General features: G+C 46.4%; 1 protein-coding gene across 5 annotated transcripts in view; it reads right to left on the bottom strand.

The window, feature by feature from the left end:
- Positions 1–25,774, bottom strand: part of SETBP1 (SET binding protein 1) — a 267,775-nt gene that overhangs the window by 226,454 nt on the left and 15,547 nt on the right. For all 5 annotated transcript variants that reach the window (XM_063319825.1, XM_063319829.1, XM_063319827.1 and 2 more), the window contains exon 2: positions 23,292–23,952. In XM_063319825.1, coding sequence (XP_063175895.1) covers positions 23,292–23,783 — 492 coding nt within the window. In that variant the 5' untranslated portion in view covers positions 23,784–23,952. The remainder of the gene's footprint in view (positions 1–23,291; positions 23,953–25,774) is intronic.

The raw sequence follows: 25,774 nt of genomic DNA, 5'->3' as shown, positions 1-25,774 counted from the left end.
AAGGTGTTGCTTCACAGACCATTAGGGAAAGAGCCCTTCCATTAGCTGGGTGCCTGCACCTGAGTCCTCCACAAATACTGAGAAGAAGAGATGATCCTGCCTGAAGACAGTACCTTCTGGTTCACGCTTATGTTTTCCCATTGGAGCCTGACTCAACAACAGAGCAAAATTGAGCAGGTTGAATATTTTCACGCATGATTATTTTTCTGCTTGCAACTGTTAAGCAAAAGGAGCGCTCTCTGTCTTAGGCTCCCCATTTTTCTACAACTGCATCTGCACATGTACATAGGTAACATGGAGAGTGTGGCAACAGCTGCCCCAAGGCAGAGGATGCACTGATTTTTCCAGCAGTTGGGCTTGGGGTCCTTACAAATAGGGAATGATTCTTTCCCCATCCAAGCAGCCTGCGTGCAACCTTCAGAAAGGAAGAAATGCCTTGTGAATGCAAAATACTTTGCGACAGTGGAAACAGAAACCAGAAGTTCACCTAAAACTGAAGCACAGCAGCATTTCCAACTTTTATCGCTGCTGCAGTGACTCCAACAGCGGGGTCCTCAATTTTGGGAACCGTTAAAAGCAACAACAAGAATCAGAAAGAAGTCCTCTGTGAGGAGACAAATTCCACTGCAGGTTTCGGCTGACATCACCAGCCCATCCACATTCTGCTGTTGTGGCTTATGATCTCACCACGAAGCACCTCCGCGGAATCATTCCCTCCTATCTCACTGCAGCCCATCCAATATCCTCTACCTAATTGCTTCCACAGCACCGCTGAAACAGTGATATTTCCTACAGCTGAACATTTGTATTCCCAAGAGTTGGCACCTGCCGGGTCAAGTTCCTCAATCTTTACATTTGATGTTACTACAATGGGAAGATGTTTCAGTGAGCAGAAGAGCACATGGAGCCAGCAATCAATCTGATTCCTCCATTTGGATTTTCTTTTAAACAAAAAGGGGACTTGCCAAAGATCGTATTACATTATTCTACAGAAATAGGATGGAAGGAAAAGGGAACGCTGTCGAGCGAAATCTGTTCAGTACACCATTAAATCAGAATTCCCCATTTAGGGATAGCAATGGACTGCAATAAAGTCAATGGGAAGGGGGTGCAGTACGGAAAACTGGGAAGGGGGGAGTGGGAAAGGGGAGGTGGTGTGGTTTTGTTTTGAGATGTGGAAGTTGGGAGTGAGCAGCACTGAGCTAATGGCATCCAAGCTGACTCCTGTGCACCTCCCTGGGGTCTCAGCTTCCCACTAAACCAACCAATTCATCCTGTAGAGAGAATGAGGATGTTCCCCATTTTCTAGTCGTCAGTGAAAGACCCAGGAGGTCCCCCAACAAGCCCACTCTCAGGATGGCATCTGCAGCAGGTCAAGGAGCAGCAGGTACCATCTTTCACATCTCTGACCAGTGTTTTTAAGCACCAAGCCTCTCCAGAAACACATTATTTCACATTTCCGCTCTCTGTACTGAGGTTTCAAAATACTTTGCATGTTGGGCTAAAGGAAGATGCTGTCCTCTCATGACTACAGTATTGGCGAGATGATGAGCAATTTTGGGGTCCTAGACTTGCTTTCCCTCTGCAAGTTTTTTTGGAAAGTCCCTTTAACTCTCTGTGATTCTTTTCCTCCTCCCTTGTTTAAGGGCAAGATTTTTTTTTTTTAATATAGGACTTCTCCAATGAGCCTGAGAAAAGTTTTTCAAGACAATTTTAGAATCATCTCTAATCTAGCACACCTGAGGTGTTCAGCTGTGACTCTTTGATTTACACCAACAGATCATAAGGTCTTCAAAAACTCTCCCATCCAAATATCGGACTAATCCAGGCATACTGAATCCACCAAGATCTGGTTCATCCGACCTCCAGTAGGAATTATTACAAGATCACTAGCAGTGAAATTGAAGGGATTATGTTCGCCCATCTTGGCCTCACAAAACCCAAAGGTCTTTTGTCACCTTTTAAAGAGGAGCTTTCACAGTGCTGTATCATACCTAACCAAGACAGCAAGAGGGGGAACACAGTCAGGGACTATTGCAGAGGGACGTTGTCACTCGTTGGCCAAGGAAGCCCAACCAGACCACTAGTACAAAGAATCAAAGATGTGAGAGCAGTGTGAAGACCAGAGTCCCTCCACCATTGAGAGTCCCACAACTCCCAGCCATGAAATGGATGGATGCTGGTGCAAAGCTGCAATGCTTGTCTTAGCTGGTGGTTTTCATTTTACCTCCTTAGGGGCATTTTAAAGCCATTTCCCTTCCCCAGGTCCCTGTATCATCTGAAATTACTGTATCCACAAAGAGGACCACGAAGGTGATCAGAGGACTGGAGCACCTCTTCTATAAAGTTAGCGTGACAGTTGGGTTGGTTCAGCCTGGAGAAGAGAAGGCTCCGTGGAGACCTTATTGTGGCCTTTCAATGCTTAAATGGGGCCTACAGGAAAGACTGCAACAAACTTTTTAGCAGGGCCTGTAGAATTAGGACAAGGATTAATGGTTTTAAACTAAAGGAGGGAAGATTTAGACTAGATATTAGGAAGAAATTACTTGCTGTGAGGGTGGTGAAACACTGGCCCAGGTTGCTTAGAGAGGTGGTAGTTGTCCCATCCTCAGGAACGTTCAAGGTCAGGTTGGACTGGGCTCTGAGCAACCTGATCTCGTTGAAGATGTCCCTGCTTATTGCAGGGAAGGCTGTACTGGAAGTCCTTTAAAGTCCTTTAAAGGTCCCTTTCAACCCAAACTATTTTACGATTCTATGATCGGCAGCTGGCCAGGTAACCTAATTTGCAGTGAAGGAGACAAAACACAACCAAAAGCCCCTTAATTCCCAGGCTGCGGTCAGCCCAGGAGGAGCAGCAGGGCCAGGGCAGCACCACAGTGGCGGTGGTTCCTGCTTGCTGGTGCCAGCCTCCTCCCTGGCCTGCCTGGATTTTCAAAGGCCTAAATCAAAACAGTGGGAGGAACTTGAATGCTTATAAATCTTCTGTTTGGACATGGACGGAAAAAAAGAAAAAACAACAAAAAAACAACTAAACAAAAAAAGCCCAATGGTCTCTCCTATCTACCCAAATGTGGCCAAACCCCCCCATGTTTATTTTCATTTAAATTCCCAAAAGGCAATGTAGATTTTCCTGTGGATGTCTGAAGCCTGAAAAACACTCCAATTTCTATGCATTTTCATCCTTTGACAAACGAGTTGCATTTTTTTGGAAAGGCAAGGGCAACTTTCTTTTTATTCAAAGATGGAGGGACATCTTTCCAATCAAACTTATCAACCCTGAACTAACTTTTCCTTTTCTTCATGTTACTTCCCCATGTTTTTAACATTTTATGTTCACTTTTAGCTGTGCTCGCTCATCATATTTGCCTGCGGTGTAACAAGTAAAGTCCATGGAGGAAGGATGAAGTACATCTATAATTCCTAAAATATTCAAAACAAGCAAAGTGTCCTCCAAGAAATGGGAACAAACTGAGCCGCCATCCCAGTTGCACAATTTTATAGCAATGGGGCAGGCAACTGAACAAATAATATCACTGTGTTGCCAGCCCTTACTGTAAAATACCATCCCTCCTTTCAGACCCAGATGCTAGGAAGTGCATTGCTTTGAACTGTTATCACCCATCCCTCCCACCCGCTCACTTGAGAAGATAAAAATCAAGGTCTGGTCTGCTGAGTCAGATTACAAACACCCAAACAAGACATTTACCCAGACTTGATTTTGGTCACTTCTTCGCTGAAACTCTGTGTCATGGAGCTGGCAGAAGGCTCTTTTAACCTCTTCCAGAAAAATGAGACACTGAGAACGAGAAACCACATGCGGGGAGGAAAAAAAATACATAACTTTGCTTTCTGAACAGGACAAATTTCTAAACTTCTGGTCACAAGCTGGTTCTTCTCAACATAAACTCCTGAGCAACAAAGCAGATGACCTGGGAGAAACGTTATGGCCTGGAGAATAAAACACTAGCCTGGAAATTGTGAAATTTAAGCTTTTTTGGAACAGCAATGTCACGTATGAATAGGCTGTGGCAACTCAGGTTACAGCTGTGAGCCTCAGTTTCCCCTGAAAACTGATATCCAAAGCAGTCTGGCTCTCCCCACAAAAAAAACCCTACTAAAAGAGGTCGATGGATATTATTTTAGAAACTAAAACTTTTGAGGTGACCAAACTTATCAGTCCTCTGAGGGAAGGTCTTCTCTTTTTGCTATGTGAAAAAGTATGATTTCAAGCTCTGGGGTGAGCCCAAGCTTCAGATCGTTACAGCTAAAGACACCCCGGAAAGCTCAGAGTTTCCATTTCTCTTGGGTTTCTTCAAGTCTCCTTTTTAGTTTCAGTTTACATTTCCTGTCTCACTCCCCCCTCTTCCCCCCGCCCCGCCTTTCATTTTTGGGGCTTCAAATACAAACAAAAACCAAAAGCATGACTGACTCAAGATCTTTTTGTATTTCTCTCATTTTGACTAGAAACCAGAGCAGGGCAAATAAAATGAAACGACTTTTAGATATCACTTAGATATCTTAGATATTTGTAGACTTTAGGAACTACCTTCTTTATCATAAAGGATGGCTTATCCTGCTATATCCCTTATTTGCAGAGAGGGAGGTCAAAACAAAGGAAGTTTAATGGCTTGATATTTTCATTTTAAGCACAAAATCCACGTTTCCAATTCCTTGGCTTGCATACTGGGTGCCCCTGGGTTTTGAGATCCGAACCCCTTTGGGATTTAAGCCCCAAAGCTTCACACAAATCTGATGCAGCACATGTGCTGAAAATATACATGATTAAATAAAACCAAACCTTGCTGAACGAAGAAGGGAGAAACTTCCCTTTTGGAGGTGAACAGTGGTTCACAGCTGAGAACTGCGGTCTTTGCTGCAAGACACAGTCTCGTGTTCGTCTCAAATCCGCTTGCCTTTTGACATCCCCAAGCCAAATAAACAATAAGGGGTTCATTAACTGATTTTGATTGACTTCTCATCCTCTTGCTCAGTTTTTTCTGGCAGGGTTGCAAATGAAGAATCAGTTCTTTAGCAATTGCAGCTAGGGCCCTTAAAGCTCCCCTTCTCCCTGCCCTGTGAGGAGCACGGAGGATGAGTGCTCACATCTTTCTCCTAATTTCAGGACCTGGGTATTATTCCCCCTATTCCTGCAATTTTGACCTCTTTTCCTTTCAGTGCCACTTGCACTCCGAAAGCAAAAGTCCAGTCCCAAGGGAACACACGGGATGTTTTACATCCCAGGACAAGACTTTCAACGCTTTGTTTTGAGACTAAAAAATGAGGCAAGACAATCACCTGCTTGAGTGAGCTCTTTGGACGAGGCAAACAAGTGTCACTTTGTTCTCACTTGTGCAACCCAGGCAGCAACTGAGGGGGGTACGGGAAGGTCAAGACAGACCCATGATTTAAAGGCAGGAGGATGGTTTGGTGACTGAATGAGCTGCAGGGATTCACTTTCAGCTCTCATTGATACAGAGCAGAGACGAGGCATGTTAGTGCCTCAGTTTTCCCATTGTAGGGTGATGAACATGCTGCCCGCTCCCATCACAGGGGTCCTAATAAATGACTCCTGAATCAAGGCACAAATCTGCAATGCCAAACAACCCAACATACCATCCACTTTGTGGCCGTGCACCTAGAAGAGAATTGTCCCTTGTCTTGCTCGGGGAGCAGGAGTATCACCCCGACCCAGTCTCTCGCTTTCCGGGGCCAGCTGCAAGGCAAGGCCAGCCAAAGGGAACCCTGGCAGACCCCTGCATGTCTCACTTGAAGATGATCCACAAAGCAAGGCAAGCTCTCTTTCCCTTTGCTGAACAACATTTTGGACATGCTGAGGAAGGCTGAAGCTTTAACCAAGTCCATACTGACTACATAAAAAGCTCCCGACTGCCTCTTGGGTGTCTTTAAGGAGCACATAAGACTTCGAGGGCCCAAACACAACACAACTTGCTGGCCCTGAACAGGATATACCTCTGCCAAAACCTTCCTCTGCTGCAGCTATGGCATTCTCCAGAAAACATTTTATAAGCCAGTCTCCGAGTTTTATGACATGAGCATATAGAAGCAAATGTAAACTCTGCTGACCCTCATGCTGCTTTTTGGCTCAAGGAACTGCCTCTTTTTACATCTTTCTCCCCCTTCCCCCCTGCTCCTTAACTAACCACAGATTTCTATGTAAGAAGGAAATTACATTAATTGAAACCTTTTCATTGCTTTATCAGCTTTAGAGGGAGCAGTAGAGTAAGGGAGAGATAGAAGGCATAGGGCAGAGGGATGTGCAGGATTAAATCACCCCTTGGTGGAAGATGCCAGGGTATGAAAGGCCAGCTAACTGCTTTTGGTCACATCAGCTTGGAATTTCCTTCTCCCAAGTGCATGGGAGTCTCCCACCCACATCCAAGAGCAAGCAAGGGATGCTGGAGAGCGGGGCCAAGGCAGGACTCGGTGCAGCCAATCTGTCGTGCACCAGGCAAACACAATTTCTCTCCCTTTGCTTTCACAATGACTGTAACAGCCTTGCCCGGGCACATGGGCACCCCATATCAGTCGGGCTTGAAGCGCAGCTGAGTATTATCCAGCTACAAGGGGACGTACTTGAGGGTTGAGCAGTTGCCATGTTTTATTGACACACCACCAAATCTCATCTGCATCATGCGCTGAAAACAGCTCATTCACCTCCTGACCAGCAGGTGATAGCTGGGTCCTCACAACACCCAGATTTTTCATGATGGCACCTCCATGTAAGTAGCCAGGCTTGCAAAGCAAGGCTACTGTGGCCGTAAAAACACCAGGAATGGGTCAAATTCTGCTTGGGAGACACTTTGAGTTCACAAGGGGAGTATTTTGACACCCCAGTTGGATAGGAAAAATGACCAAGCAAAATGTAATCACCAGGCTCCAGGGATTTCCACTAGCGTAAGTGCAAAGGTTTTGGAAACAGGTTTAGCGGGAATGGTGTTTCCACTGAAGTCCTCCCCTCCTTTTCCTCCCCGTCTGGCTGACTTTCCCAGAGTCTCAATTTGCAGCCTGCCTGAATACCACTCAAAATATTTTCTCAATTAGAGGAGAAAACAGGAATTTGCCACTTGTCTGCCTCTATTCTGCTGCCTGTCAGCATTCAGCAAATATTTCAATCATAGCCCTTTGCATGCTGCTAGCCCTGCTCATTTAACCTTTGGCCCTTCCCTAGGCTAATCCATCGGCCTTTACCTTCAAATCTTTACAGCCAAGGGCTGACTGAGGGCTGGGCTGGCAGGCAGGGGGTGAGGAGAATAACTTATGCCAGGCTCCAATATTGCAATTTCTCAGGGGGAGGAGGAGCAGAGGAGGTGCAAATCTCTGACCATGCTACTCAAACAATTCAATATACTAGCAGCGGAGATTTGCGTTTCCACGTCTGGAAGATGATGAGGAAAATTAACACCTTTTAAAAAAAAAAAAAAAAGAGGGAAAGAAGGTCTCCGTCTTCTCGACTCTCCTCCATGTGGTTGGCAGCATCCTGAGGCAGGTACCAAGTTGCCTGCAGAGCCTTTGCTCTTCTTCTCCCACCTCAACCACTCTCCTCCCTGTCTCACGTGTCACCATGATTAGTAGCTAACAGTTCCACTGTCAAAAGCGCACGTGATGAAAATAATGCCCAGAGCACAGCCTGTCAGCCTCAGAAGTACCTGGCTCAACTTTGATGGCAGAGGACCCTGAAAGCCTGCGCCCGCCCGGCCTCCCCCCGCCAGCCGGCCGCTCAGCCGAGCATCCATCGCGGCTCTCCTGGGGCCGTGCCCAGCCGCCCCCTCTATGAGAAATCGCTGACCCTTCCATCACGTGGACGCTTTAATTGTTCACATCGGTATTTTGTTTCTCTCTACTGTAGACAGTTTGCTGTCTGTTATCTGTCCTTCATATGTAATTAATTGTGCTGTCTCCTGGCTCATTAGAAACAAGTCCCTCTCCTCCCCTTCCCCCTCTCCCCCGGCCAAGTCACACTGTGCATTATTTAGGTTAAATCATGTTTAAGTAACTACATAAATAGTAGGTTGAGTTTGCCTTTTGTCTAGGCTGAGACTGTTGCTTGGCTCCTTTTTCAACACGCCAGACCAGGAAAACCCTTATTGCTGGAAGCTCTTGAAGGGAAACCCTCACCGGGCAGAGCAGCCGTGCCGCCCCAGGAGCAGGGAAGGTCCTCCAAGCAGAAGGCTCGTCCTGTAGGTAACAAGAACAAGCTGCCAAACTTTAATAACGCAGACGTAAAAGTCAGCGCTGCAGAGCAAAAATCCTGCCAAGAGGATGTTCATCGACTAGCAAGAGGTAAGAGCAAGAGGAAGGTGAGGTTTGGTTTGGGTTTTTTTAATCCCCTCTGTAGCTTACTCTAGCCGGCGAAATGAACTTCAAGTGACATCACTTCACACATCCTGGGTCACCCGCTACCATCTGAGCAGACCTGTCTTGCAGTTATGGCACTGAAACTCATGTGCTCCAATGCAAGTGAAAGACTTCTGAGCTTTCAGTCAATTAAGACCAAAATGAGAGTTTCTGAAGTGGGTTCCCTCCATTCACTGGTTTAAAAAAAAAAAATAATTGAGGATGTGGGTATACAGTTTCAAGAAATCTGAAAACCAACATGAATCATCACCTCAAACTCAAACAAAACCTACACCGAACTGTCTTAAAGGGTTAGGGTAGTTAAACTAAAGACCGTAAAGTTCATCTTTGCAGTTTTCTGGGCCAACGCTTAATGTCCTTGTAGGCCATTTTCCTGTGCAAAAGCACCTCTGATATCAGCTGATGTAAAGATTTGAGGATTTAAATATCTGCTTCTAGCTGGGAATAACCACTGACAGAACAAGAAAGCTTGTTTCCTCGAGATTTCCAGTTTAGCTTAAGACATTTAATCATCTGGATGAGCTTTGGGTGAATCACCTGAACTTTTGGATACCAATTCCAGCCAAGACCTCCCATCTTCTCTGTGCGTGCACACCCCCGCTGATAGACCTGGGCTAGCCAAGTGTTTTAACTGATTGGACTGGGCTCAGCTTTGCTGGATTTCCTGCACAAAGGTTGTGAAGGGCTTTGGTGAAGACTTCCACTTGAAAAGCACTGCAGACATATCCAGCGGTGTTACATGAAGCTAAATTAGTGCTTGGGAAAACTGCTTATGCCAGGAATGTGAGGCAATGAAGTTCTCTCTTCCCAGCACAATCTGTGTGCAGATGATGGCAGAACAAAAGCCTTCTGGGCTGCCTAAAACCAATGAATCTCACCAGTGACATGGGAAGACCACCATGAAGACCCAGGGCATAGTTCAGTTTTCCAGTCTATCTACAGCTGGCCTTCTCCACCAAAAGGGCTTATAAAATACAGAGGTCATGAGCATGTGTCATATAAGTCACTAAAGTTGTTTTATCGGAGACCCTCTAACTAAACTTGTTGCCTGGGATTAATACAGCTGCTGATCTATTGGGGAAATGCACTGCTATTGAGCTGAACCCACCAAAATGGCAATGCGGCTTCCCATTCCTACCCAACTCGCCCTCATAGAACCACTCATACTGCTTCAGGACGAGATTTTCCCAAATCTAGGAAGACAGAAACAAAATACCCACAGCTTGATTCATCAGAAACACACATGGCTTTTAGGTGATGTCGTATTATTAAAAATATATGCTTTTTTAAAAAAATAAAAATGTTCTCAAGAAGGAAAGGAGAAAGGAAGGAAGAAAGAAAAACATACACGAGTGGGGGAAGGGGGAAAAAAGGACAACAATCTGAGACTTTCAATGGGAATGTCCAAAAATAACACAAACAGGATCTCCCTGCCATCTGCTCCGATCCTCTCTGAATGGCTTTCAAAGCAAAAAGCCTTGCCAAAACCTGACAAACAAAGCACCGAGCATCAGTTTTAATGGAATACCAATACTGCATTCCCCCTCCCCCCCTTTTTGCTACATATACACACACCTTCCACACCCCTCCAGTTGCCAAATAAATGACACTATGCAAAAAAATTTGCTTCGGTTACGAAGCTGAATAAACAAGGAATAATTTTGCAAGCGCTCCCATATGTCTCTGCTTCTCTGCTTACAATGGACACTAATAAGATTTGCCATACCTAATTCATTCTTTCACACCATTAGCCTATTCTCTACCTTAAAAAAAAAAAATAAAAAAATTAAATTCTGCCTATCCCATGTGCATTTTTGCACAACTTTCACACACTTGAAATGCAAGTGTTTCAACAGCAAAACCCATCTCAAAACAGACACCTTCTACTTTTTTTAGGCCCCTCAATGAGGTTTAAAGGTGAGTTTTACTGAACCTAAATGAAGAGAAAAAATTATTGTTACTTTTTTTCCTTTGGTTTTCCATTCCCATTTAAAAAAACCAAACAAACAAACAAACAAAACAAACCAAGATGTAAAACAGAGATGCATAGGAGAGCTGCAATCTAGGCACCAAAGGCAATGTGTTAGCGCACATGAAGTAGAAAGTCTCGACTCTAAAGGCATTGTGCTAGTGCATATAAAGCAGAAAGCAAAATTCATTAGCTGCAAAAACCAGCAACCCTCCTACGCTTCACCTCGGCCTGGCTAAGCGGAGCAGACACAAAGCAAACACCCAGCAGCAACAACCAGGAGTCGGTGCAGACTTCAGCCCGCGGTCCACTTTTAGTCCCTCACAACTAAAGACAGCACCAGGACGCGGAGATCTCTGTGAAGCTTAGAAACAGATTTTACTTTATTTTTTGTTTGTTTACTTGTTTGTTTTTAAATGAGACACATCTCTCCTGACAAACCTGAGAAACAAAACCAAAATTCTGAAATCCACACTTCTTTGTGGCTGTTTTTTCCCTCTGCTATTGAGATATTTTTAAGTGCCAGGAGCACATCTTTACCAGCCCTGATCAAGCTCACGCTTTTTTTTTTTTTTTTTTTTTTTTTAAAAAAAAAAAACACAACATCTGAAGCCTAAATTACTTGAACAAACAAAAGAGTTTTCCCTCCCTCTCTCCCCCGCTGCCAACCCCCCCGCCCCAGAGTGCCGGATCTGCCCCTCCTCCTCCGGCACACAAATGGCCTCACACCAGACAGGACTGAGGGAGGGCTCCCAATTACTCCTCTTTATTAATGAGGGGCCACGGCAGGGAAGGGGCTGGAGCCGGGTGGGGGACAGACAGAGGCTGCCAGCTCTTTCCTGACACCCAAAACAGGGAGGAGAGGTTGCAGGTAATCCACTGGGAAGGGGCACATGCACAAGAGCTTTGGGCCACCTGCCATGGGGATGCCACGGTGTGTGGGCACTGCTGGTCTGCCCCTACCACCACGTCTGGGAGAAGGTGGCAGGGAGGATCCACAGGGACCCTGGTTGTCCGTTGCAGCCCGTGGACGGGGAGAGCTGGGTGGTGGTGTGAGCCTGATAGATGCACCAAGCTTCAGGGGTGGGCTCAGGGATCCTTGCTGCAGGTGGAGCAGCGGAGGGTAGGATGCCTTCTCTGGTGGCCCTGTGCGAGACACTTCTGTCTACCTTGGTTTTCCACTTGCAAACTGAGAAGGACCTTAAGAAAATGCTGAAAACCTACACTCTTTGGTAGTGTTCAGACACAAGTTATAGGGCACTGCCTTCAATTTTCTATCTATACCATCCATCATGTAACTCCTTTCTCTGTATCTCTGTGGTGATTCATTTTCTTGTTGCACTAGGAAAGATAGGATGGTATTTTTGGGAAAAAAGCCATCGTTAAAATCAAAAATCTTTCCTTCTCTCCCCTTTCAACCTCGGGCCACTCTTTACATTCACCCTTCAACATTGTGGCACCTGATGATAAACTTTCTAAGTCCCTCAGGCCCCCAGTTTACCCATTAGACCCTCTCCAATGCCACCTGCGTGGCTGTCTCCATCTGGCAGACCCCAAATCCTTCTTTCTCCCCACCTCGCTGTTTAAATTCCTCTCCCACTGGGCTGCCAGCTTTTCCTTGGGAACAAAGCACAGCCCCTGTGAGCAAAAATTTCTACCCATCTGTGTCCAGCAGCCACAAAAAAAACAGCTTACTCCCCTTACTCGCAAAGCCCCCATAATTTTCCCCCAGACCTCACAACGTCCTTGACATACTTTCCAGCTCCTTTCCCACTCTCAAAAACTAGATTTGGTCACTTTGTCCATTCTCTGGATTTATGTATTTATGGACCTTTGTCTTACCTGTGCTTCTTGTTGAGGCTGTTTGCGGTCAACATCTACCTGTGTTTTCATGCAAGGGGCAAGAACTGTGGGCAGGCAGTGAAGTTGCAGACAAGCAGAAGCAAAGGGGACTATAAGGGGAGCATAAAGCATTTTGACTTTTCCTAACCAGGGATTAACACATGGGTTTTAAACAAGGGGACTCCCTTCCCAGCTGACAGCAGCAGCTGCAGCTTCTGACTTGCTTGCAGAGTGGCAGGGAATCGAATCAAAGAGAAAAGAAGAAAGAGGACAACCCTTCCTTGGGGAGTAGGAAACACAATACGAGCTATTCTAAAACCCCCGCAAATACTGGCTTGGTTTTAGGTCAGGCTCTCCTTCACCCTTCTGTCCCAATCTCCCCTCACCCCCCCACCCCGCTTCTCGCAACAAAGGGAAATTGGTATTTTTCAAAATTCTTCTGAAAGCCAACCCGGCAGATGGTTCTTTCCATGCCGGGGAGGGAACAAAAAGAAAAACCTGCCAGGATACACATCACCGAGATGTGACAAAGATGGGCACAGTGGCTGGCCTCTGACCCAGGGATTTCACAGAGGCCTATTAAACCATGGGGCCAAGATGGACTGAGTCGACTCATATCTCCAGCATGCAGCTGCTGTACCCCACAGGCTCGTGCTAAGTTTTATTAGCTTAAGTCAGGCCAGATAGACTGAAAAATGACAGGGTTTCTCTACATTTCCATCCCGCCTTTTCAGCACCTTAGGACAATGCCCCATGCCAACTTCTTAGCAGGTGAAAGTGAAGTTCAGTGGCCAAATTCACAGTGTAATAGTAAAAGGCTTATTTAGACAGTAATTAGCAACTGTCCTACTTTATCAAAGTCTTACGTACACATAAGTAATATGAACTCCTTCAGATGCAGAAAGCCAAGGGTAAGTCTCTGTCAGTCTTTCTATTGCACTCAAATGCTTCGGGTTAAGGATTTGGCTGTCCACCACAAGCTGCCCTCCCTTTTCTTTAAAACCTCCTCTTCCCTCTAAATGACATCAACAGCCCAATTCCCACTCTATTCAAGGGTGCCCCAAGCAGACCCAAGGGCTCCACATCCCAAGCACCCAAGTTGCCCCCAAGGATAAATCACGACTTGGTTATGCACCACGTCTGCCAACCAAAGCACAGGGGAGCTGCAAAGGATGTGCTGCCCTCCTGCAGAGCTGGCCCGTGCTTCACAAATTCCCATGAAGCATGTTGGCAGTTGCTGTCCCCGAGTGACTAATAGCAGCTCCTGCCCACGCCCAGAGTCAATGACCTAAGGACAGATCGATCCCTCCCCATCACGCTCTTCCCAGTTCCTCTTGCAGTCGCTGTGCTGTAGTCACAGAAGGAAACAGGCTTCCCCCCACCACCACCTCTCCTTCAAATCAGGAATATAATTACAAGTAATGCAATGGAATTAAGACAAGAGAGAGAAAAGGCTAGAGGGAATTTGTCCTAATGATTACATAAATTACTGAAGGAAAGTATCCCATGGAAAGCAAGAGGTTGTCTTTGGGAAGAGTACTCAGCTGAGCACTGGTGAATGCAATGTCAGAAAATAGACAAGACAAATTAATTATCCCCATCCAACCTGCACATACATGGGGTATAAGAAGTAAAACATGCCATCAGTCCGGTACCATCAGTTCCCAGTGGAAGATGCAACAAAATCGGTGCCTTCAAGCTCCCCGCTAACACAGATTAGGCAGGATACTGATGTAGAAACTGTCCCTGCAGCTGAAAAGACTTTGGTGGGAGGCAGAAATGAGGGCTGATCAAGTCTCTGTTAATGCTGCTGCTCCCCAGTGGAAAAATACCTGCCTCAGGTCTATTTTTCTTAGTTTTATAGGTGAGCTTTCATCAAACTACCCACCTGGGAATACAGCAGGTAAAATTTAGATGAAGCTGCCCAGGCCAGCACAGTATTTTAGCACGTACCGGGGTGCAGGGGAGATCACTGAAAAAAAAAGTCCATTTAGAAATTGCTGCATAGGCTGTACCTCGAAGGTATGAGGAAACTATTTCCTACGTATCCTCCTGAGAAACGCTTGCCAAACACGTTACAGAAGTGCCTTTTCACAGAAGCAGCAGGTGGGGAGTGAGCGACATTGCCCCACGGTGAAGCAAGGGCATGATTGGTGGTGACACATCTGAGCGTCCACTGCTCAGCCCTCGCCTGGTCAGACAGAGACATCAGTGAGAAGAACAGTGCCACCACATTCCTCCCAAGAGCGTTGGGCAAGGCAAAATTACCCGCAAATCCCCTCTGGGCTGATTCTCATCTTTCAGCCGTGCAGATGGAGAGCGGCTCACATGAAGCTACAATGCTGCAAAGTGCTGAAATTCCTCAATGAACCACCCAGGTTTATACTGGTAGAGCTGTTGTAACATCGATGTCAATAAAAGATACCATCTCTCTCTACAAACCTTGCCACCCAGGTGAGACAGAGAGCCATGAGAAACTGATAGAAGATTATGAGTCCTCCAGTAAATATTCCTCATTTGACTCTTACCACATTTCAGGGTTTACAGACCAGAAGGGACTATTAAGAGCATCTAGATTGACTGATTGCACGGTGGCCCCGAAACTCCACCCCCCTCATTTCTGCATCAAGCCCTAACTCTTCTTCTAGATAAATTTTAAAGCTAGCAGTGAAGATGCAGAAAGCTAATAATTTTAAAACAAGTTCACCACTTTCAATGACAAGTAGAAGAGGCCTGGCTTCCAGAAGGCCTGTGCACCCAACGCTTGAAGAAGCCACCACCCGGGAGACTCAGTTGTGTCATGGTTAAGCAACCACAACTCAATGAAAAAGTCCTGAGTGTTACCCTGGCCTGCAACAGGTTCCTTGAGTGAGTCACTTAATCTCATTACTCTATTTCACATACTGTACTAAGAGAGAAGATGGTTTCATTTCTCCTCCTTTTATTTCTACAGCACTTATGAACTTCTTGCAGGAGGACAGGCTCTCCTGTTGCCTCCATATAGGACCTGCCAACAGCAGACATTGATGTACAATAGGAACATGAGGTACCATCTTAAAATGAGCCTTGTAGAGACACACTTAGTTCTGCAAACACAGCTGCAATTGACTGTCCACCTTGAATGACCATGTCCTCATCTTCAGCAATGCTACCTTACACAGTGGCCAGAGTCCAAGCCACATCTCAAATACGCAACCGCATTTCTGTAGTAAGACACCTTAGCCCTTCCGCTGTCCCTTTCACTGCTAGCCCACAGCTCCAGCAAAAAAAAAGGAAGATAACAACAAGTTGTTTTGTTTGGCAACGTCCTGGAGAAGTAGACTGTTTTCCAGGCTGACCATCCTACTTGGAAGCAGTGTCCTGCTACCGGTGCATGCACTATGGTTTGAGAATCCCTCTCCTGGTAGCAACCGCCTGCAGCTTGGAGTCCAAATATAGTCACGATGTAGAAATAGCACGTCATGTCCTGAAATGAAGGGGCCAACAGCCACTGGTCTAACTCACGTTAGAGGTCATGGCAAGAAATGGAAAATAACGCTCTTGCGAAAACACAGCTAACTGGACTTGTCCTCGAGGGTCACGTATCAAATGGAATCATTTTAAGGTTCAAGAGTTGGAATAGTTATAGCATTAAAAACCAAAACAATGCGTGTTTACTCTGGATATTTTTAGTCTGGTTTCCTAAGGAAACGAGCCTAACGTGATCACACTGTGTTTGTGTGTATCTGAATGCAAACACAAACTCCTTGCTTGCCTGCATGATCTTCTCCTCAATGTTTTTGGAATATTTTGACCAATTTTGATCAAATTTGATGTAAGAATAGAAATCTTTGAGATGTGATGTTCAAAAAAGTTTTCTTCAAATTGTTTGCTGTCCAGAAGAAAAAGACCCCTGAGGGGTTCCCAGAGAGGGCTTGGCCAGAAAGTTCACTCATCACTAGACACCAGAGAAGACACAAAAGAGGAAAGTGGTCAGAAAACAACTTTCACAAGTTTCAGTGCTCTTAGAAAAAGAAAAAAAAAGACAAGCTGAGGGCACCAGGTGAAGCTCCTCTTTCCATTCAAATAAACTCAAGATGAATCCCTTGCACAGTCACACTGACTGTGCAAGGGAATGTGGGCAGTGAGAAGCCCATCTGGGAATGAAGCATATGAAGACCTGACCTGAGGGGGCTAGCTAGGTGTGCATGTGAAAAAGGGATTGAAGATGAAAAAGCTGGAGGTAAACCAGAAGGTATCTGTGGTCAGGCATGCCTGGAAGGAAGGGAGAGGGAGCGCTGCATGCAACAGTTGATGCTGGAGGAACGTGTATATGAAGGAGTGACACCCCTGTGCATGCCAAAACGTCTGCAAATGAAGACACAACCAGTACAGAAGTTTGCCGTTCTGGGTGCACATGTCAGCACGTCATGTCTCCAGCACATCTCTGTTAGCCTGGAGGCTACAGTGCTTTCGAAACGCAACCAACGTGCATTGACTTGGCCAAGCTTTTATGAGGCTGCTGGAAGCAGCACCCACCCCCTCACACAGTTCAGTGCTGGGGACTGCAGGACCTCCATCTGGACCCCAGCTTCCCTGCACTGGTCCCAGTTTCTTCCCTGCAGCGTTTCCTCAACCCCAAAACCAGCACTGGGGATGTTTCGTCACAATTTGGAAAGAGAGGTACAGCACAAGGACACAAGGAAATGTCACAGAGGGCCATTGAAACTCAGCCATGGGAGTGACTGCTGCAAAACAAAACCTGCCCTCGACACAGACGGCCTCCACAAGCCCTGGTCATATGGCAGCTAATCAAATACAGCAAGTCTTCCTCATTTGGCACTCTGCGTTAAACAGTAAAAGCCTGCTTATATTTCCCCAGCCCATCCCTTCACTGCCAGGCATTTGCTTCTTTAAGAAATGCTTGACTACAAGGGAAAAAAAAAAAAAAAAAGTCACAATTCTTTCAGAGCAGAGAGACAGTGAGGAATGAGCATCAGCTGGCTCAGGCAGAGCACCGAACTGGAAAAGAAACTCTGCCTTATTCCTGTCACAAGATATCCATGACACGATGCAAGGCGGACACTGCTCCAGCAGGCTTTGGAAAAGGAGAAGGAGGAGTAAGAGCCAGGATCCAGCTCTCCCTGCTCTTCCCAGGGACCAGCCTCCTCCAGGTGACTATGTGGGGACCCAAGAGGACTAAGCTCACAATCTGGGCACCTCAGATGCCTTCAAGGACCAAGATGAACCTGGTCCTGAGTGGTTCTCAGCTTGTAGCAAAACTGGTTTCTTAAGCTATGAAGTTCTTTACAAAGAAATTCATTCCTGTTCTCTTTCTGGGGGGAGCCTGAGGTAGTTGCGGTGGGAAGGCACCAAACTGCAGCTGTTTCATTTGTGCCTTCAACAATGTGGTAGAAAGAAAAGCTAGCCAAAAAAAACCCTGGGATGAATATCAAAGAGCTGAGTTTGTGTAGCTTTGCACCCGTAGGTTTGTGTAGAAAGAATGTAAAAACGCCAGAAAACTCATGCCTGTTAGAGCATCTCAGAATTGGTCTCTCAGCTGCTCAACAGCCAGTATCACCTTAAATGCAATAAGAATATTTTCCCACTGTGCTGGCACTTCTGGGGTTCTACCACTATTCCATAACCTGAGCAGAGGCTGAGGTCTACACTGCTGGCTTGAGCCTCAGGTACCTGCCACCAGCATCATTTAGAGGAGCTTCAAGTCTTTGTTTAGCAAGAGTGGGAACCCAACCAGCACAGAAACAGGTCCAGGCTGACGGGGCTATGGAGGCTCCATCCGTTGGGGGAAAAAAAAAAAAAAAAAAGCTGTAAATCAAAGCCTGCTACTTCAAGCAGGTACCACCACAAATGCACAACTGCCTTCTCCTCCACACGGCACAAGGACCAAGCACTTACATCAACTCCCCGGGTCACGTTTGGGATCGCATCAAGAAGAGCTGACTCAGAGGACATCTTGCATGGGGATGCCCTTAGCAAAGAGGAATAAGTGTGTACTGTGAGCAATTGGATGATCATGCACACAAATCACCGGGGAGAGGAGTCCGGCACAGGGGTAATCCGACAAGAACTGCGGATGCACATGAGAACCTGGAGGGAAAGTGCAATGTGCAGTCAGTGATGCAAAGAAGGGGAAAGGAGAGGGTAGTGGGGGGAAGCATTCATGATCTTCTGGAAGAAGGAGGGGTGGAAAGGGGAAAGTATGCGAATGAGAGAGTCCTCGACAAAAGGTGAACCACAGGAGAAAGTTGCGTGTGTGGGGCAGAGGAAAGGAAGACAACGAATTGAATTTCAAGGGAAAAAACGCTAGAACCTCTTCCTGCAGAGAAACAGCAAATACCTAGAGGAACTCAAAGGGGAAAAAAAAGGTTGCAAAAAAATCCAAGGACAGAGTTTCTTCTGACTGCACACAAGGAAGCTTTACTTCCAACTGACTTGCTGCCACTTATCTTTGAGCAATAAAATACATTCACCCATCCCAAGCTCTCAAAAAAACCCAGTGCAATAATAATTAAAAAAAACCAAAACAGTTTATGTTCCCTGAAGCAGGGCATTATGCATATGAAGGAAGCTCCAAAGAAACTTTGTAAGGCTATGCCTAAAGAAAGAAGGAGGTGGAAAATTAAGTGTTTGCAGACACAAGAAAATAGACAGAACAGCAAATGCAGGGAGGGGAAAAAAAAGGAAATAAAACAAAACGAGGAAAACGCTGCTCATCTGGGGCTTGTTAAACGCTACGTGACAGGCAGGGAAAGCTGATGGATTGCTTCGTTGCATTTGGTGCCACGCGTTCAGTGCCCTTCCAGAGCGACAGCGTGTTCCCTTATCTGAAGGCCTTTAGTGACGCTGAGGACTGGATGCCCTGGACTGGAGCACCCCTGCTGCAGGTGGGAGAGCAGTGGCCGCAGGGCTTCCCAACATGCCAGCAGGACATCCTTTGGGCTCCTGGCTTTTTGCTTCTCTCCTTCTCCAATCAGACTAAATGAAATGGAGCCATTTGCAGGTTTAGAAGTGGCAAGGGTTCAGCCCACTCCATCCCCAGGCGCCAAAGGGTTGAAATCAGAGCAAACGCTTACAGAATGTTTGTGCACTTTCCAATCGCGGCACAAGCAGCCGCACAGAGAGCCCAAGCTGCGCTTCACCTTCCGAGCAGCCCTAGGAAAGGGTTTAGGAAACTACCTCAACTCTTATTTTCAAGAAAGGGAAGCTGATGTGAATTTTGGCATGGTCGCGACTTAAAAGAAACCGCCCCCCCCCCCCCCCAAAGCTGCTGGGTTGCAGTGAAGCATTCAAGCCGGCAGAGGAGAGGTTCCCAACGCTGATGCTCTCTCACCCCCTGCCTCCCTCCCCGCTGCAGGGCATCAGCAACCGCACCCAGCAAGATCCTCTCTTGGATTCCCTCCCCTCCCATTCATGATCGCATAACATCCCCGGGGCAGTTGCTCACACGGAAAAGCAACATGAGGAAAGTATTTAATGTATGTTTACATCTTTTAATATAGTGTAGCAGCTGGAATCAAAGGCAAAAAAAAAAAAGAACAGGCCTTGGCACATGAGCAGCGTGGCTCTCCTCAGAGCCCCCTTCTAATCACTGCCGCTCCCTGGACCACAGCTTTAGAAATCAGGCACTAGCCCCCATTGCCTAATTAGCAGAGCAGTGGAAAGCTTAGGAACAGGCGTATCTTCTTCCTCCCTAAGTGGCCACTGAATAAATGCTGTATCCCCAGTTCACAGCCCCTTTTTACATTGCTGGCATTACCAGTCCTTTGTGTACCCACATGCTGTTACTTAAATTGCTTCCATGTTTTCATTACTTGCCCTCTGTGCTGTGTGTATTGAAACTCCAGCAAGAATGCTGAAGTGGTATTTCAAAGCACCGGGGACTACTGGAGATGTGGCTGAAATTATTATGCAACAAACTTAAGTGATTTTTCGAGTCCTGATAGAGTTTGCTCCTCCTCAGGGGGAAAAGATAAATCCAGGTGATACCCCATGAGGTGCAGGACAACTGCTGCCACCCACCAGAGACACAAGCATGGCACTTGCAGCTTGGGTTATGCTCGCTGTCCATCCTTATATACGGGTCTGTGGGGCCTTTATATATGCCCTGCGTCCGTAGGTGAGGTGGTAAACTCAAATAATGATGCAGCTCCCATGCGCAAGGGAAACGTGTACATCAGGCCAAACTCTCCTGGCAAAAATCCATGGAGGACAGTGGAGTGGTGCCAGTTGAAGATCTGCCCCACTGTTTTAAATGCATTGTTCCCTGCTGCCGGAAGCTGCTTTTCTGGGGTTTGTGCTGATTAAAGCAACAGGCAATCAAACAGACTAAGTCTGAAATAGCGCAACCACCAGAATCAGTTAAATGTGACAATCACCTTTTTTTTTTTTTTTTTTTTTTTTTGGTAACCACTACCGCAGCTCTCAACAGCTTTGCAAGTACACACAGAAGGTACCTGCACACACTCCTCTCTCCCAGGGAAACCCATAGGTGGACCAGACAGCTTAAGGTCCATTTGAGTTCCAGCTTTCTGTTTCCTTCTAACTAACGTCCCCAAAAAAGCGTCTGTAACTGCTGTAAGATACACGCATCAGCCATGACAGTAATCACGCTGCCAGCACCAGAACCCTTCTCCCACTGACTTCTGACCTCCCACTCCTGTAGTGCCTTTCATCACGCCGTGATACGGGATGTTCACAGCCAAGGCCTGATCCTGCCACCCATGAGTGAAGAGGCAGCTGTGCGCGAAATCACTCTGGCTGGAGGGGTGCATCACTGTGATGCAGGCTGCGGGTCTCCGGGCATCAGTTCCCTTGAGATCACAGCACTGAGGTCTTCCAGATCCCTGCTGGGGACTTCTCTGCCCTGGCCCCAGCTCAGCAGCTGCTGTGCGGCAGCCGTTGGGTGTTATGCTAATGGATGTGCCGATGCAGCAGCCCTCTCCCCATCTGCTCAGAACATCCACCTGCTGGGGTTGGGGTTTTTTTTTGTTTTTTTTTTTTTTTGGTTTGGTTTGTTTTAATGGCCAGAATAGACCAGTGCTGTCCCAAAGCACTTCCAGCCTGCACACGGGCACAGCACCAGCCAGCTCGGACCTCACGGCACAAGTGCAAGCTGGATGCAGCCATGTTTGGGCCGTGATCCGCTTCTTTCAAACTCCTTATCTTTCTGCAATTAAAGTCTCACCCTGACCGTAACCACCCTGCAAGGTGATTTTTTTGTTGTTGAGGTTGGTTTTTTTGCACATGGTTAGCTTTATTTATTTAATCTTTTTGGATGGCGACATGAAGGAATAAACGTGCCTGCCATACCCATCTGACTGGGTGATAAATAGAAATGAAAGTTCCGATTTCTAAGCAGTCATATTCTTCACGGTCCATGCACAGTAGGTAGTGGTTTGCAAGTCTTTTTTTCTCCCTGCACAGCCATGGAGGGATTGCTTGCAACACCTTTGCTGTCACTGAGCATGGTCTCATACAACCACGGGTTCCCCTGAGACCTATGCAAGTATTCAGGGAGGAAAGGGAAGCAGAAATAAGACATTGCTTGGTGCTAAGAAGACAGACCATCCTCCTCAACAGGTGGGAAAATATCTTCTCTCTGTATTATAGGGCCAAATCTCTGTTGTGTTAAAAAGAGATGGTTCTTTTCGTGTGCATAAAGTGTGCCATTTAGTTGGATTCTAAGAAAAAAATTGCCTTGATTTTGGATTGTTTTGTTTTGTTTCCCGCCCCATCCCCGCCCCCCCCCTCCAAGTTCAGCTTCTAAGAGAAGTACTTGCAGAATGAGCAATGTTAATGTCCCTGGGCTCTGCCTTGAGTCAATGGGAAATGATGATGCTTCAAAAAGTGATTTAGAGTTATCAGAATTTTGGTCTAAGGCAGTCTGCCGAGAAGACTGTCTCCAGGGAGAGCCATTGGCAATTAGCCTCCTCAAGGCTTGAAGCAGCCCTTTGAACATCCATCCAGTGTGCAAGGTATGGGAGAAGTGGAGACCTCCTGCACAGTGAGGGATCCAAGCTGCGTGAGCAGGAAAGCCAAGTCATGCCCTGAGCTGTAATCAGTGGACGCCTACATCCCAGATGAATTTGTCCAGGTTTTGGAGATACTCATGAGTCTTTCATCAAATCTAGGTTCCTGTCTGAACTCATCATGATGCCTACGTGTTACTGAGGCAGAGGTGAAGTATTTGTACTGTGATAAAGCCTCAACCCGACCAAAGCTCCTTTGTCTGATGCCTAGGACAGAGAACACCACTACACCCAAAATAACGTGAGTAATCACCAGGTGTCCCTCCCCTCCCCAGTACTGCTTAAAACACTTGAACTAAATTTGTTTTAAAGACTAAGTGTAGTGATATTCCTGAAAAAAAATCAAGCCAACAGCAAAACAAAAGGGTGCTCCTGAAGAGGAGCTCATACATAGAAAGGATTTTCTTTCTTTTCCCCTCCCTCTTCCTCTCCTTGACTAAATGAAAAAAAATAGAAATAAAAAGATCAATTTTTACCCAAACTTAAAGTACCAAAAATTTCTCTCCAGAAGGATATTTCGAGAAAATGATACGCATCTGGAAGAAAATGAGCCTTATAATGGAAGTATTTTCTGAAGCATAACTATAGTGTTGCTAGCACAATGCTGTAATCAAGAATAATGGAGCCCTTCACCTGGTATACAGGAATGGATTCAATTGTTCACTGTGCACATACCTGTATTTTAAAAATGTAGTCAAAAGCTTTAACTGCCAAAAGGCTTGAGCATTAGCGCTCAGACACAAAGCAGTTTAGAAGTGGGCTCCTTCATTTATCACTCATGTAATGATTAATCTTAAATCTCAATTACGCACAAAAATAGAAGAGGCCCGGCTGAACTTTTGATCCCTTCCGAATTGGTTCATCTGAAGGGTGGTTCAAGATCATCCCCGCAGCGTATGCAGCAGTGCAGGGCGATCCCCGCTCTGTATTACCTCTTCCGTGGGCAAGCAGGGCTTTGCAAAGCTTGCAAAGGTTATGCCTTGGACACAAACTGTTTGAGCAGGTTTAATCCCACCCTCTCCCTCTTCTTTCAGAAGAAAGGGGAAATACGGGAAAGAATAGGACTTACTTACCTTCTTTTTGGAGTGTGACCTGTCCTCCTCTTTAGCTGTTTTGCTATTTTTCCCAGCTCTGGAAAGCTTCTGCTCGCCGGACTGCTTGATGGTGATTTTGATCTCGGGAGGGCAAATATAGTTCTCCAAGTTCTTTGGGGGCTTCTTAGCTCTCTTGGTCGTCTGGATCTTTAGTTTTAAACTCCCCTCTGTGAAGTTAGCCTCCTTGATGGAAAATTCCTGCTCCTCCAGGCCGTCTCCCGCCACCCATTTCTCACTGTCTGCATTGGAAGTGGAATCCACATCTCTCCCAGAACCCAGCTCATCCTCTTCTTCAGGCTCCAGCCTCTCACCACTCACCGGGATCCCTTTCCCCGAGCCCGCCGCAGGCAGCATCGTCTCCCCTGTGCAGCTGGAGGCAGGTGGAGGCTTCGAGGAGGTGATGGTGGCTGGCAGAAAGTCTGCCTCGCCCCCCCTTTGCCGGGAGCTGCCCAAAGTCTCCCTGGGCTCCATAGCAGTACCGCAATGCCCTGGAGTTTTATCAGAGGGAAGGGGAGTGTGGGAGTGGATGAGGAGATTAAGGGCAGGTACGATCCCAGGGAGCGAATGGTAACTGTCCGACGAATTCAACGTCCCGATTGCCCAGAGGCTGCAAGAAGCTTAGAAGAGACCAAATCTGCCACTGTCAAAAGAAAGGAGAAGAAAAAAGGGAAGTTAGCACACATAACATGCATTGAACGCGAGAGTGGAGATGACTGAAATGGGGCACGCTTACGCTGCCCCTGCGGCATCTCAAGGGCCTTCCTTGAAGCAGAATAGGAACCGAGGCTGGCCGGCATTTCTGGGGGCTGGAACTGATATTGCAAAGCAAGGAACAATAGCCACTTGTATTGCTAAATTGATGAAGGTGGATATATAAAAAAAAACAACAAAAATGGTGTATAAATGCAAACACCTTCAACTCTAGACTTGGGAAATAAACGAGGGGGTAACCAGCCCTCCACATCCATGAACCTCCTCGTTACTTCAAAGTGCTTGCTGCCACAGGGATCTTAGAGGGGGGAATAAGATAGAGACAGAAACTTGCTTGCCTCAGGTTAAACAATAACGCCATGATCAGAGCACAGAAAACATGGTGTTGCCCTCTCAATCGGGCAGAAGAGTTTCAAACTCCCTATTTCCCCACTTCCCAGGCTGGGAGAGAGAGATGCCCTCAGCCATCAGCTATTCTAGGGGGGGAATTCTGCTTTGGATGAATTATTCATTATACAGTGGGCCAGGCACACACTGTCTACAGACCAAGATGCTCCCTGGGATGCTGGAAGTGCAGGAGGATTCACCTGGGTCTCTTGCACGGCATATCAGGGACTTGAGTATTGAGGGAGATGGAGTAAAGTTAAACTCAGTGTTTTCCAGAGCTCCTCGTGCCCTTGGGTACCACTGCTTTGTGGCTGACTGAAGCAGACTGTGCTCTCATCCTTTCAAATGTGGGCTTTCTTTAAAACATCACAGATTGAACCCTTTGAGGTGGAAGCACTCATATTCAGTAGTTTACAAAGCCTCAGCCAAAGTTAGTGGGAGAAGCTGTGAATGTTCAGCTGGGGCAGAAGATGTATCACTCAATGACAGAGAAAGGCTAAGACAAATACTAAACATTTAGTTTAAAAAAAGATACACGTAGGGTGTTTTTAAAGGTGTTGAGGCCCTTTCCTACATCCTCCCCAAAATCCCCCATACAGCCATCCCCCCACGCCCATCATCACAAGCCGGTGTAGGCTACAAAATTAGCAGAAGGGTATCTCAGAGAGAAACAAAGATATTTTCTGCTGCTTTAGCACAAACAGCTCCCTGGTGGGTCGGAGGAGTATCACTTCTGGCACACAGAGAAGGAAAGGAGAAGGCACTGCCAGGAGTAGGTGCTGGGGGTGCAGACCTACTCTTTCAGCAGTAGCTCCCTGCTAGATTAGCCCTGCCACACTGCCAAACCCCACCCCTCGACCAACTGTAAGCAAGATCTGAGCAAAGCCAGGGATTTCCCAGCCCATTCTTAGCGGCAATAAACCATAAAGGAGAAACAAAAATGGTCTTGCTATCTATCGCTAAATCATAACAGCATTATCATAGACTACTCTAAAGCAGAGCTGACCAAGAAAAATCACATGCCCTTGTATCACTGGCTTCCTTCTGCCTTTCAAAAATGCCTTGTGTGAGCTTAAAATTCAAAAAGAAGTAATAACAGGCACCTTTTATTAGTTATATATTCACATTTCCACTGGAGTGTGGCCACGGGTCACTTCTCTGACCCTGGCACATATGGCTGCTAATGGAAAAACCTAAGCATCCTAGAGCTCCATGAAATCATTGGGTGACCTCCACCCATGTCCCAGCAGACACAAATTCAAATAAAGTTCCCATAAATAGCACAAGCTGACAGCCCAAGCAGGAAAAAAAAAAAAAAAAAAAAAAAAAAAAAAAGGAAGGAAGAACTATCATGGAGACTGATC

This window comes from Chroicocephalus ridibundus, chromosome Z (assembly GCF_963924245.1).
Source record: "Chroicocephalus ridibundus chromosome Z, bChrRid1.1, whole genome shotgun sequence".
NCBI classification, from domain to species: domain Eukaryota; kingdom Metazoa; phylum Chordata; class Aves; order Charadriiformes; family Laridae; genus Chroicocephalus; species Chroicocephalus ridibundus.
This window is presented reverse-complemented; position numbering and strand designations above follow the sequence as displayed.